The sequence below is a fragment of the Cylas formicarius genome, unplaced genomic scaffold (genome assembly GCF_029955315.1).
Source record: "Cylas formicarius isolate icCylForm1 unplaced genomic scaffold, icCylForm1.1 PGA_scaffold_8__14_contigs__length_24414737, whole genome shotgun sequence".
Lineage (NCBI taxonomy): Eukaryota > Metazoa > Arthropoda > Insecta > Coleoptera > Brentidae > Cylas > Cylas formicarius.
The window spans coordinates 22,508,267-22,522,014 of record NW_026844361.1 but is presented as its reverse complement, the minus strand read 5'-3'; the positions used below and the strand labels follow the sequence as shown (position 1 = coordinate 22,522,014).

Below are 13,748 nucleotides of genomic sequence, written 5' to 3'. Positions count from 1 at the left end.
GACTAATCTACCAACTCATGACGTAACAATTCATTTTGTCATAGAGACATTGTTGAGGTATATCTCGTAGCCCTAAAAAATAAGTCATATTTACGCCTATGAACGTAATAACAAAAGAATTATATTAATAGATTAGTAGACTAAATGACCTCAACGGCAAATAAAAAAATAAAACCTAAATATCAAAGAGCTAACAAGAGCGGAGAAATGACCCTGCGAAATAGATATTTTCAACCTTGTTTTTGGGTATTCGGTATGGCAATTGCATTTCAAACCACATCCCGTATCTAAAATAGTTTCAGAGACCTAAACGACACAACACGGCGCCACTGAGATGACGGCAACGAAGATCCGGAAGGTCGTTGCCGTCGGTTCGAAGTAAAAATCCCTATTAAACGAAAAACGCTTCCAGCAAAGGCTGGTGGGATTATACCTGTCATTACGTAAATCGTAGAAAATTACTCTCGGGAAGAGTCCGTTTGGTTGTTAATCGGGGATATTCCGTTCGCCAAGGTAAACAGTCGAGTGTTTTTCGTCTGAAATTCAGAGAAAACGGATAAACAAACACGCCGGGGTCGGTGTTATGTAAACGGACGCGCGAATTGTTTCGGGAAAACGCGGTGTGAAATTAAACGGGTTCTTGGAATAAAGATGACGATGGTTTGCTGCCCGCCACCTTTTAGACGGGTGTTTCGATAGTGGATCTGTGTGCACTAAACGACCACTTCTATCAGAAATTACCCACAAGAATAAAACTTGAATTACCGTCGATTTCCGTTAAAAACCACTGCTATTAAAATGATCTTGCTTCTTTTAAATAAAAAACGAGCACAACAAAGATTTTTTTTTTAATATTCTATTAATTAACATTTAACATCAACAGGAGGAACAATAATATAAGTTTATACTACTAACCATTAACCCAAAGAATCAAATCGCAATACAATACATTTTTCGGTTTTTATAAGGATTCTTTCAGAACTAAAGTCAACCCTTTTCAGTATTGATGACGATTCGGGTCAGGCTCCCGGTGCAGCAAGAGTCTTCGGCCTACAACGTAGGAAAATTAGAATAATCACAAACTTCAAATACAGAAAGGAGCTTCAAATTCTTACACCGCCAAGCGCTTATATACTTAAGTGTCTAGTGTACGCCTACAAGAATCAAACAGAATAGGGACAACCACAGACCTGATTTTCGAGGATCAAAATATTACTGCATCCATTTTTTTTAATAAACTTAACAAAGATTTTTATGAAAGCAATCATTTTACAGCTTGGAGGAGTTTATCATTTGCCAAGATATCAATAACTATATCTAGCCAGAAGATTGCAACTTCTCCCCGCTTTCGGTGAAAAGTTTCTGTGATAATCTTCGTTCAGCTTTAATGTATGTCCTGATGCCCACAAAACTCATCGTTCTGAAGAAAAATTTACACACACACACACAGCTTTATTAGAATTTTGGTAACTGAACTGGATTGGATTAGTATACATGGCGTTCACACCTGTTTATGTTATTAAATATAAGACTTTTCATATAAAAACTAATCCTAACTCAAGACGATCAGCCTCCTTCGATGAACTTATTACTTCCTTCTCCAATACCTAGTTACCGATCTTTGCGATACCTTGTCATTCGCCAACGGCAATAAATCCAGTGGCGGCTCGTTTTTCGCGGACCGCATAAACCCTTCAACTTTTTCAACCCCTCGCGTCCTAAGTCAGACGCGACTCGCCCAGCAACAATAAAACTTTTGACGATATATACCTTTTTTTTTGGTCGTGCGGGAAAAGAGTCGCTCTATCGCCCCCCAGACTGCAATGGGGACGAAAAACGAGACGACTTTACGACCACGTCTTAGGGACGGGAACGTTGAAAAATTTATTGGGAGCCCTTTAGATTTTTACCAACATAAAACGGTCAGGAATTTGGGCCATAGAAACAGGTTCCGCTGTAGTGCAACATGCGCGGTTGTCCATTGTAGATCCCATATAAATTTATCCAAATTTTGGCGAAGCTTCTGGCTGTCGTGCCCCACTCTCCACTATTTATAATGTTATATATAATAATTATAATTATTTACTTTTCTATCGATTAAAACATTTGTTATTTGTATTTATAAGATGTATTTATCAGATTTTAGGCTAAATAATTAGAAGTATCCAAACAATAACACTTAAAATACATTAATTATGATTCGGTTATAATTATATGGAATAGTTTTTTTTTTAATTTTCAAACGGTCCATTTTAACCCTCGTATTACGCAAAGGGCTGAAAATGTACAAATAGCTAGAATTTATAACTATTAGAAGACAAGAAGGACAAAAAATTGGTTAATTTTTGAGGTGAGCCTCCTTGCCCCACCTGCCCCTATTCGTTAAGATATGTCTCTGGACGATAATGGACAATTTGAGTTAAAGCTGGAGAAAAACAATTAAAATATTATAAAGAAGCCACTCACCTTGAAAACCAAGCGTTTATTTTTTTTATGGCGAATCTCAAGCGGAGCGTTGGTGCATAATATTCGGAATATTCATAATATTCATTCATATTGATAGGAGCAATAACGAAGGGTTTATTTATTTTGATAATATCAAGGGAAAAATGTATATTTTTTAATTTTATTATATTACCTTCGATAACCGTCGATTTTAAAAGTGGCGGCCTAAAAAACAATTTAAGTCGTAGGTATTTTAAAAAAATCACAGAAAAATACGATCAAATTCAACATTTAAGTTTTCTTATACCAACTTGCTGAGTTTCAACGTTTTTACTAACCAAATAGAGGCCTTAATTTTTATGAATACTAATCTAACTAGAAATCATAAAATAAACAAAACTAACCAAAACTATATGAAGATCATTAGATTAGCAAAAATTAGCTGCAGGTAAAACACAGTTGGTGATCATTTTCACGTGAATAACCGCAAGTATTTTATTGCAAAAATTTAATCTCCTTTGCTTTTGCAATTTCACTGTAAATCATTTTTCCCTTATATTTCAGTAAATTTTATAGAAGTTTTGGCACACAATTCGTAATTTTTCGATATCGTTGAAAAGAGAAAAATTAATTAGTTCTATAAAAATAAATGATATTCACAATCTGTTAAGGCAATTAATTCTATTCTAAAAATGTCTGAAGAATGTGCAAATATCTTAATCCTTAATCAAAATGGTAAAAGTAAAAAATTGGACTTCTAACGCGAGAACCATTCAATTTCTCTCTCAAAAAAAAAAAAAAAAACAATCGAGGATGTCGGGTCTTCTTCATAACTCTTGTAGCTAGTGTTGGGGCTGGTTAATTGACCCCTTTTTCTCTGACTAGTCAAATTCGATCACAATTTTTTAAATACCATCTTGCCTCTACAATTGCTAACAATTGTCATCTATCATTATTTAGTCATTAAATGAATTTTATAATAAATTATTACGCGTTTGTGATGTCCAATTTACCTATAATTTACTCGAATACGATACTTGGTTCTCAAAACGGCGGGACGGGGAAGTAATAAATTTCCCGGCCTGAATACGAAAGAAACAAAGCAGAGTAACAATTTTTTATTATTTTTCAATATTATTCCCCTTCTTAACTTCAATACACTTATTACGTCTCCTTATTAACAACTCAATCCCTTTAAAAATATATTTTTTTGCTTTGTCTGCAAAATGAGCTAAAACAGCCTCTTTTAACTCAACTTCGTCGTTAAACAGCCGTCCATGCAAGTCCTTTTTCAAATATATAGTATTTTTCAAATAAATAAGTGTCGCTGGGGGCCATATCGGGACTATACATCTATCTGTTGGAACCCACACCCTAAAATGGCAGCTTGTGCAACACCAGCAGTATGGACAGGTGCATTATCGTTCAAAAGACGCACGCCTCTGGTCAGTTTTCCTCGACCTTTCACACGTATGCAGTCTCGCAATTTATTTAATAATGTTGCGTAATATTTACCATTGACAATAGTATTAGTTTCTTTAAAATCTATCAAAAGAATTCCTTCACAATCCCGAAAGATCGTGGCCATCACCTTTTTTGTTGACTGGCAGACTCTGAATTTTCTTACGACGCCACTCCATTGATTCATTTTTCCCGTCACAATAGTTTCTATCACAGGCTTCGGTTCCGACCCACAGAGTTGCACAAAAGCACGCGCACACTCGACCCGCCGTTGTTTTTGAATAGCCGAAAGGTTTTTAGGAACCCGTCTTGCACTAACCTTATGCATACCTAAATGATCATGCAGGATTCGACGAACACTTGCATCAGAAAGCTTAGCAATTTCTGAGATTTCCTTGACCTTTAAACGTCGATCACACAATGCCACTTCTTCCACAACAATATCTTCCGTTATCACCTCCACTGGTCGATCAGTCCTTGAATCATCTTCAAGGGACTCCAGCCCCATTCGGAAACGTTTCGCCCATTCTTTCACTACAGAATACGAAGGAGAACTTTGGCCGTACACACCTTCCGTCATTTATTTAATAATTTTAGGTGCTAATTTGCGTTATTTGCGACATTTTTTTTGACACGTCTTGTTTAAAATGCTGTCAATAAAAATCTATTTGACGCAAGACTCCAATTTTTTTTCGCAGCCTACTAAGATATATATTTAAAAGAAGACCAAGTTTTATCGTGATACTGGAGCTGCATCTACGTCAGGCCGGGAAATTTTGGCGCTAACCTCGTGCATATACAATTCTTCCGTATATTTCTTTTCTCGTGAAATCTTTATTTTGTAGTAGTGATAGTTTTAGTTAGGTCGCCTATTACCGATTCTAACGTCGTTATAATTGCTTTTATACCCCAACACCAAAAAGAAAAACACACAGCATTGATCACCTCACAGATCCGATTGTTAAATAAAGCATAAAAGCAACATCCGAGATCATAAATATGAATACGTAAAAAAGGGTTTTGTGATAAAAAAGAGCCGCGTGGGACGAGTAGCGTTATAATATCGGATAAATTAATATGTGCGACATGCAAAAAGCTTTTACGTGTTATTTATATCAGGACGGTAACAAAAAAGCAATATATAGCACGAGGCGGAAGTTAGACGGGGCTGTCGGGGGTTGCGCAATAAAAAAGATGGAATTTTCAGCGTGTTGCGCATTTTTAACATTACAAATGTATGGTGTATAGTATTTTTATGGTAAATTTAAAATGAACTCAAGCAAACAAAACCGATCACGTGATAAGAGTAAAGCGTTCTCTCATCTACAGGCAACATTAAAACGAACAAAAAGTAGCCACAGGCATTAACAAAGAAATATCAATTTCAAACCTCCTCTCTGTGTAAATAACATGTGTGACCAATTTCTGACTTCAGTTTTAAAAATTATAATTACAAATTCAATTATCAATAAATTATAAATATAAATAAAATCATTCTTCCTAACTAAATTTAAAGAAAAACTTACGCAATGACATGGAAAGAAATAAATTTCGATAGACGGTTTATTAGAAATTTTTTCCATAAAACTGACAGTTTCCAGATAAAAAAAATAAAATGTGAAGTATTGTAAGTCGAAAAAAAAACTTTAGAAAAAGAATTTACTTTTTTTTTTAATATTTACTATTTTCGCGTTACTACCGACAACGCCGCCTACGTTTTAAACTTTATAATCGGAAACCTAATTCCGCCGTAAGTAGCGTTGAACTTTATCTATTAGTAAGGGAAACGCCATTTACTATGTTATTTATTAAAACTCGGTATAATGCATTTTATGTATTTCGTACAAATTTGTAAAATTTGAGGCAGATGTAAAAAACGCGTTTAAACTTACAAAAACGTACATTTGTGAAAACAATTTTTCGCAATATATGTATAGTTCCGGATTCAATATACTGCGTCTCCCCCGAGAAGTTGCCGGATTTATTCCGTGGTTATTTGCAACACGCTCGGGGGAACAACTGAATTAGCTGAATTGCTAATAATTCAATTTTCGTTCTACCCGACAGCGAAGGGGTCGCGCTCAACATATACCCCGACGAACATAAATCACATTTCTACAACCCCATCAAAATGCAGAAAATCCGTTCAACAACATTTTCATTCGTTTTAGGTGCTCTAATATACACACAGTTCAATTTTAATACGAAATTGGGTTAATTTAATCGAATTTAATAGCACAGAACAAGAGACGACGACGACTACTATGGTCATTCGCCCATTAAAGACATCCTTCGAGGAATTTTTCTTTTTGGTCACAGACCAACAAAAATACTTAAACACTTCACTTTCGAAACAAAATCACACGAAAAAAGACCGCAAGTTCGACTCAGGAAAAACCGACGCAGGAGGAATCCAGAAGTTTTGTAAAAAGTATAACAATACTCATAAAATTAATGACCCTTAATTAACAGGGTTGACTAAAATGGGGAATAGAATAGAAAATCGTAAGAAAATTGTATGTTTCAAATGCTAAGTATGTAATAGTAGTAGTATTTATTGTGAAAACAAATGCTTTGTCCATGTTTTACGTACAAATTTTAAATGACTCTCGCCTAAAATCGCAAAATTTTCTAGAAATTGGCATTAAACTCAATAAAATGGCTTAGGTTAAGAGAATCAAAGATTTTTGGTACCTGCTATGCGACCATCTGCTACCTACCTTAAGATGAGCGACTAAGACCCCAGTCAAAACTTAGCTACTGCATATTTCGCCATAACATGACGCTCTCTTCAATAAGATAACATTAACACATGTATGTTAATTATTTTACCACCTTCGGCTACAAATAAAAATAAACACAGGCAAGCAGCTGTAAAATAGTTGCGATAAACGCTCTCTGAGAAACAAATGCGGTTGTTTTTTCTTCGAGCTTTATTAGTTTAAATAAAACATTTCTTAATTATGCGGTAATCTTTGTTTTGGGCCGTAATTTTCGATAGCCAAAGCTCCTGATTAATATTTAACTAGCAACAAACACAATCCACGAAGAAAATTGCACCTGCGAAACCTACACATCGATAAAGCACTTGGTTTATCGATTAAAAATGAAAAGGCAATCGGTCGATTTCGCTCGCGACCCGCAAAGTTGCAGGATAGTAACAAAATATAAGAAACCAGAAACATTCTCGCCATTTTGTCGAAATCCGCGAATTTTCGATCAATTTTTTTCAAAAATCGTACGATTTGGACGAAATCAATCGATACACTATGAAACAGAGGTATCTCCGACAACGAGGTTGTTTACAAATGCACCGCCTGCCGTCTCGTGACACAGTTTTTCGGTTTATTTACCCCGGAGCGATGTTGGTTTTATACCACACAGGTGAAATTTTCGCATCGTCGTGTGTGTCCCATACCTGAGGTATATTCTTCGCTCTCAGAAGCCGCGACACAGTATCCAATCACTAAGACACACAGCACCCGCACGAGCGACATGTCTGCAATGTTACTTGCCACTAAAAAATACACTGTCCTCTGCTTCAAAAGTCCAATGGAACGCGAATTCTCACAGCATAATAATTTTACCAACAAAACGTCACGATCGGCATGAGACTTGGTCTCGACTCCAAGGGTTTGTCGCACGGCGTGGTTGCCGAGTCGGTCGATAGAGGCGCCCGCGCCTGTCGGTCGATTGCGTCGTGGTGGGGCGGTAATACCCGGTGTGCCAGAAAATTACCATCGATCGATCAGCGGCAGAGGGCAAAGGATATTTCGGCAGTGTAAATAAGGGGAAGATGTTTCGCTTAATGGATGATGATTGCGGGGCGCGGCAAAAAAAGCGATGTGACGTGATTAATTAAACGCAAGACGATCCATTAGAGCATATCTCGCTGTCAACAGTGATACAGCTTCCATTTAACCTATTAGTAACGCTTTATGCTTTTTTGGATGAAAATATATATGCCTAGAAATGTGTCTTTTCAGGAACTAGCCTGCAGCCTGCGATTACATATTTTAATTTTAAATAACTAAATTACGATTCTGTCCGAAGGCGATCGGATATAACTCTTCAGAAAATGCCGGTGAATTTGGCTCCCCAATTTTTGCCTTCGTCTGCCTTCGAACATTTTTTTTTGGTTAGTGTTAGTCTTGCTAATTCTTAGTCAGGTTTTATTTTGACGTTCCTACTAAAGGCAGGTGACGGTGATTGCTGCTTAATCATTTCTATTCGGGAGCCACGTTGACCAGCAGACCAAATGCTAGTATTAGAACACGGTTTCTAGACTTCTTTACCAGGGCAAACGTATTTGAATTAATGCGTAACAAACATATGATGCTACCACGATTTTTGAGCTTATATCCCTACCAATGATCAGCGTATAGGAAAGGTAGTGCATATTTTGATTAAAAATTGTTTCATAATGATATCCTCGATTATTGGGAAGTTCACCCGATCATCGTCATTAATTAAAACTTCAAAATTTAACATTCAACGTTCCTACAGTAGTGTATTACGTAATAAGAATATGAAGTTATGAAGAAAAATAAAATAATATTCTGTGGTTGGGCGAATGATCATACCAGTGTTGCCCAACTGTATTAGTAAAACGAATTATTGAATTGAATATTCTGTGGTACAAAAGTTTTGACAGTACTAATTCGTTGTTCGATTTCTGACAATTCTACGATCTTTCTGCTCTGAAGGATTGTCAGGAAAACATGGCTCCCGTGAGTATTCTTAAAAATCTTTATTCTTTTTGGTGATCCGTTTTGATTTCGCTTATTTTCTTTAAGTATCGGCCGTTTAAATGTGTGATCTAAGTTTCCTTGTTAATATTTTTTGTTTCATTTGCAGACAGTTAACAGAAGGTTCCGCATGGGGCTTTCGAAAACTAGTCTGGTTGAAAGACAACTAATTTTGTTGTTGATTCCAGACAAAGCCCGCTGTAGCGGCCGGGAAGGCGGCACCTAAACAAGCGCCCAAAAAGCAACAGATTAGAGGCAAAGGAATAAAAAAGAAGAAGGTTGCTTTAAAGTTCGTAATCGACTGCACTCATCCTGTTGAAGACAATATTATGGACGTTAGCGACTTGGAAAACTACCTCAAAACTAGAATAAAGATCAACGGGAAAACCAGTGAGTTTGCAAGCGGAAAATCAGGTCATCATGCTGTTACTCTGTCAAAAGAGAAGAATACCAAAATAGTTTTGAACTCAGAAATTCCATTCTCAAAAAGGTTAGTGTGTTTTATTTTTTATTTTGGAAATATACCACAGTCCCAGCTCCACACTACTCTAATTGATGATAGGTTGTGGCGTTTTGTACTGTGGAAAGAAAAAGCTGTGCCTCGCTATGTTTGCTACATTTATTCTATATGTTATCAAATACAATGGCCAGCAACATTAAAGTTAATATTATTGCCCTTTCTTACTTTTCGGTTATGATGACTTGTTACAGGTACCTGAAGTACCTTACTAAAAAATATTTGAAGAAGCACAATTTACGAGATTGGCTTCGTGTTGTGGCATCTGGAAAAGAATCCTATGAACTAAGGTACTTCCAGATCAACAACCAGGAAGATGAAGATGAGGAGGATAATGATTAATTGTATTTTACAATGACAAATAAATTAAAAACTCAATTGTTTTTGTTTTTTTCGAAATTCTCACAGAACTTGTAATAGGCATTTACAATTAGATAAAATTTTAGGAGTAACACAAAAATATTAAAATTAATTTCTTTTACAAATCCTCAACGCTTGGATTCGGTATTTTTGCGGCACTATTGTCTCAAAATATGTGGAAATAGCTGTTTGGAAAGGAAATGGCGCAAAATGCAGGTTAGTGCATTTTGCATTAGAGCCATGCGCCGCAGGTCAATCCCATTTATACGAAAATATAGTCTCTCGAGAAGCATTAAGTTTTACTCAACCATATTATTTGATAAGCATATGGGGGTATTGCTATCGCAGATACAAATGAGAAATTGATAGAAAATAACACGCGATGATGAACTCGTACACCAGTCATTGTGTCCACAACTTGTAAATTTCAAGATGAAAGAACATAAGTAGGTTCATACTTTAACATTAACAATACATTATAAAAAAAATAGGTAAAATGTTCCACTGACCAAATGCTTTATTTATCTAATATCTAAACACAACCATTTACTATGGAAATTATCAGTGGAACTTTCAGTCGAGGAAACAATTGGTACGTGCCACACTTCGTTAACTTTTTGTGCGATTGCGCTAAAAGGCGGCGGTGCCCTAAAATAAAATCCCTCACTGCGTTTACTTATTACATTAAAAACTTTTTACCTGAATATGGGCCTTCCGTTTTCTTTCACAGTTACCAAATTGTACTGCCTCTGCCTCAACCATCTTTGAAATAATTTCTTGAGACGTAAATTTTCCAAAAGGAATTTGTGTCCTCTCATTAAGTCTCTGGTTACCACTATGGTATCTTTTCCGGAATTTAATGCACAGTATAATAAATAAGGATCATCATGTGAAATGTTTTGTGTGAGGAAAATTGATGAATGCTGCTTGATATAGTTCCAATGATATTTATTCCAATTGGTCATATGTACTCTACCGAGCATTAATACAGTCTTGTTTTTATCAACAAAATGTTGAACAACCGACCTGATCTAAAACTGGAATTGTTGCACTAAAAAAAACTGCTGCCAAAAATACTCACCAATTGCGGATATACATTTGGACCTTTGTTACCCGCTGAATACGCAATATTCAATCCATCTAAAACTACATCGAATTTACCCATGTTTTGGATGAAATTTTTGAATTTTTCCAACTCTGCAGGATTAGTCTTCAAAAACAAATCCTTTCCTATAATCACTTTTTTAACCAGAGCCTCTCTAAGGGCATGGAATTCTTCATCGCTCAATATCAACTCCTCTAGTTTATTCTTACAGTGATCACAAACACCTCTATAATTAACCTACAAATGATAAAATGTTGATGGTTTCTGACCAATTTCGGGAGGTGCATACTGTTGTTTTGGTTCCATTAGCACCGCAAAGTTCCAAGATATTAGGTACAATATCCTGACCACAAATTATTTCATTTTCCCTCAAAAACTCAAACAGTTGCTCCAGCTTCAGTTTTATGTTTTCTCGCTTCCTCAACCTCCTTACATTGTTTAAATAGGCTTCATAGACTATGCTATATGGGGTTTTATCTTGCGCCAGAAGTTCTTCTAATAACTGGAATGCGGTTACCTCATCTTTATGAGAGAAAGCAGCAGCTATAACTGCACTATAGGTTAAAATTGTTGGCACATCTGATACCTTAATTTCCACAAGCATATCTAGACATTTTCTCCATTCTTTAGTCAAGGAAACGGCCAAGGCCAAATTATTTAAGGTAATTGAGTCCAAAACTTTATATTTATTCCTTACTTCTCTGAAAATTTTCAATATGTAGTCTTCTTCGGTTTTGGATAGCTTGCTTCTGTTTTTAAAGTATAGCAATTTCATAAAATTTCCTAAAGTAGCCAAGTTTGGTTGTCTATTTTCAGTGGATAAATATTTAAAGTAATTTTCACCCAGGCTATACCTACAAATAAAAATTCACTAATTTGTGAAACAGATATTACATCAAATTACTCTGATAAACTTGTACAACAGGTGATCACATTAGAGTCTATATTCATCTCCGTATATTTCCCGTTGTTGTCCTGGTGTTCTAAGATCTCTTTCCGTATTTTCTGCCAGTTTTGTTCTGTTGACCCACCAAGGTTTTCAATAATCGAATGTAACATGTTTTGTTGCTTTGTTACGTGTTGCATTTTTGCGTTCTTATGTGCGGACAAGTGCCTATAAACATATTTTAGACGATTCGTTGTTAATTTCATCCGAAAAGTGTTACTAAACATGTTTATTTAATATTTATTTTAGTTTGGTTATGGATATCTAAGCAAAGATAGCAATTTTCTTCTTCATTTATGTTTAACGGGAGCTAAGAACATTTCAGCCAACATTAGAAATTTGGTTTTTTCACTCGACCATATTCTATTCACGTAATTATCGGAACAGCTAGAATTGTACATTGCAAAGGCTAATTATTTCGACGATTTATTTCCGCCCATTCGATATCCGAATTGAAGCAAGTTTTATGCGCTATTTATATATTAGGATAAAATAGTATATTACAGATCAAACAACTAATGCACAATCTTTGAAACCTGCCAATAGTGTACGTCACTCATCCGCAATTTGCGGTCAGCCGAAATCTGACGTTTATGGGAAGCAATTATCTTCTCCTGGTAAAGAAGTCCAACCACACAAGTTTTGTGTTGGCCTACGATCGATTGCGTCGAGAAAATTAGGCACGCCCGTTTTATTACTTATTTATTAACTTCACAAAAAGAACTAAAACTAAATTTCCGCACGGCAAGGCACGGTATCAAATGATCTTGGTTGGGCTTAAGAGCCATACTGCAGTTCTGCTCAGAGGCAGAGATCAGACTTTTTCTGTTGGCATCAGCTTCCTGTCGAAACTTTTCCTGCATTTTTTGCTGACTTCTACTTTTTAAATTTCAATTGGAGTTCTGGGGGAAGTTCTTCAGCGCAATATAAAGAAAGTGTACTGATAAAATACTCTTTATTTAAGTCTTATTTTGTTACAATGGTAAAAATTGCTATTCGTGTTTCAGTTTAGAGGTTTAGTTATTTTTGGACGGAATGCCTTCAACACTTGACAAAATCTACTTAGAAAAAAAAATTGCACAAAACGTATTCGACTAACCGACTTCCGCTAAAATTGTTTGCTTTAACATTTGGAAAAGCAAAATTATGCAAAAGTGAGGGCCTTATTATAACTACTTAAAAAAAACATTTGGTTGTCGGGTTAATTTTAAGTACGCGATAATTTCGTTATTGTTTGTAAACACTCTTACAATCACAGTTTTTAGTTAACTTTAATTATAAATTACAATGTATATTTCATACTATTCGCAATATATCTACAAACGGGCACATAAAAAGACACTATTAAAACTCTCGTGTAAATTAACTAAAAAGAAAAAAAACGGCGTTCATCGTTGAAAGAATCCCAAAAACAGTCTTCTCCTAGGCGGCGCCGCGGGCGCCTGCAGCTCGCTATTCCTCGCCTTCAGTTCGTGATTGGACAGCTTGTTCTTCAACTGTTCATCGAGAAGCTCGTGCATGTCCATCTGAAATCGCGCACCGTGCTGCGTCCAGTCGACAAACATAACCTATATCCCATACCTGCCACTGTTCCAGTTGCTGACTCATCTCCACCTTCTGCTGAACGACTTCCAGCAGTTGCCCGTTCGCTTGCATTAGTTCCACGCGCGTTTTGGCCAGTTCAACTTCAACTTTGGTTTTGCGTTGCACCGCCAGGTCTCTGTCTTCTCTTGCTTTGGCCACTACTTCGTCTTGGGCCAACGAGGTGTCGTTAGCGTCGTGTCTCGCTCGGTCTCTTTCTTCTAAAGCTGCCTGAAGTTCGACTTCGCACACGGACGACTGTTGTAATCATATAGTTATTACTAATATAGAGGTCGCTAACTGTATCTCTAAACAGCAATCTCCACTCACTTAACTCGTTCTTTTTGTGAAAACTTAATGTAATTAGGGATATTTTGCCGAAAAGACGCTACATTCGGTAGAAAAGCGTCGGGCTTATGAACTGTCAGCGGTCATCTTGATTGGGGAACGTAACAAGAGTTCATTGGTTGCTTTCCGATCACAGGTATTATTGTTATTAAAACGAAATTTAGACGAGAGAACTAATCATAAATAGCATACATTTAATCTCGACATTTAATATACACTTGTAACCCTTTTATTGTT

The 13,748-nt window shown here is 36.2% G+C and overlaps 4 protein-coding genes across 12 annotated transcripts in view; 1 reads left to right on the top strand and 3 right to left on the bottom strand.

The window, feature by feature from the left end:
• LOC132706645 (calsyntenin-1) overlaps nt 1-7,551 on the bottom strand; it is a 146,090-nt gene extending 138,539 nt beyond the window's left edge. For 3 of the 4 annotated variants that reach the window (XM_060678106.1, XM_060678107.1, XM_060678109.1), the window contains exon 1: nt 7,325-7,551. In XM_060678106.1, coding sequence (XP_060534089.1) covers nt 7,325-7,403 — 79 coding nt within the window. In that variant the 5' untranslated portion in view covers nt 7,404-7,551. The other variant, XM_060678108.1, reaches the window with a different exon arrangement.
• Nucleotides 7,552-8,552: 1,001 nt separating this feature from the next.
• Nucleotides 8,553-9,549, top strand: LOC132706133 (large ribosomal subunit protein eL22-like). Its single transcript, XM_060677277.1, has 3 exons — nt 8,553-8,636; nt 8,843-9,144; nt 9,366-9,549. Exons 1-3 carry the CDS (start codon nt 8,628-8,630, stop codon nt 9,511-9,513), a joined length of 459 nt encoding a protein of 152 aa, XP_060533260.1. The 5' UTR covers nt 8,553-8,627; the 3' UTR covers nt 9,514-9,549.
• Nucleotides 9,550-9,809: 260 nt separating this feature from the next.
• On the bottom strand, nt 9,810-11,862 carry LOC132706178 (mitochondrial ribonuclease P catalytic subunit). 4 transcript variants are annotated; one of them, XM_060677348.1, is made up of 6 exons: nt 11,541-11,862; nt 11,223-11,490; nt 10,926-11,138; nt 10,613-10,873; nt 10,231-10,562; nt 9,810-10,179 (listed from the first exon to the last, which is right to left on the bottom strand). In XM_060677348.1, the coding sequence occupies exons 1-6, from the start codon at nt 11,807-11,809 to the stop codon at nt 10,053-10,055; spliced, it is 1,470 nt and encodes a 489-aa protein (XP_060533331.1). In that variant the 5' UTR covers nt 11,810-11,862; the 3' UTR covers nt 9,810-10,052. The 4 variants fall into 4 exon arrangements, with proteins under 4 accessions (XP_060533331.1, XP_060533332.1, XP_060533330.1 ...); XM_060677349.1 differs by having other exon boundaries at nt 11,334-11,490; XM_060677347.1 differs by having other exon boundaries at nt 9,811-10,179; nt 10,926-11,490.
• A 670-nt stretch (nt 11,863-12,532) lies between these two features.
• The window catches only part of LOC132706721 (bicaudal D-related protein homolog), a 56,511-nt gene continuing 55,295 nt past the window's right edge, over nt 12,533-13,748 (bottom strand). For all 3 annotated transcript variants that reach the window (XM_060678207.1, XM_060678208.1, XM_060678209.1), the window contains exons 7-8: nt 13,164-13,421; nt 12,533-13,108 (exon numbers count right to left, since the gene is read on the bottom strand). In XM_060678207.1, the coding sequence (XP_060534190.1) occupies nt 12,971-13,108; nt 13,164-13,421 (396 nt within the window). In that variant the 3' untranslated portion in view covers nt 12,533-12,970. The remainder of the gene's footprint in view (nt 13,109-13,163; nt 13,422-13,748) is intronic.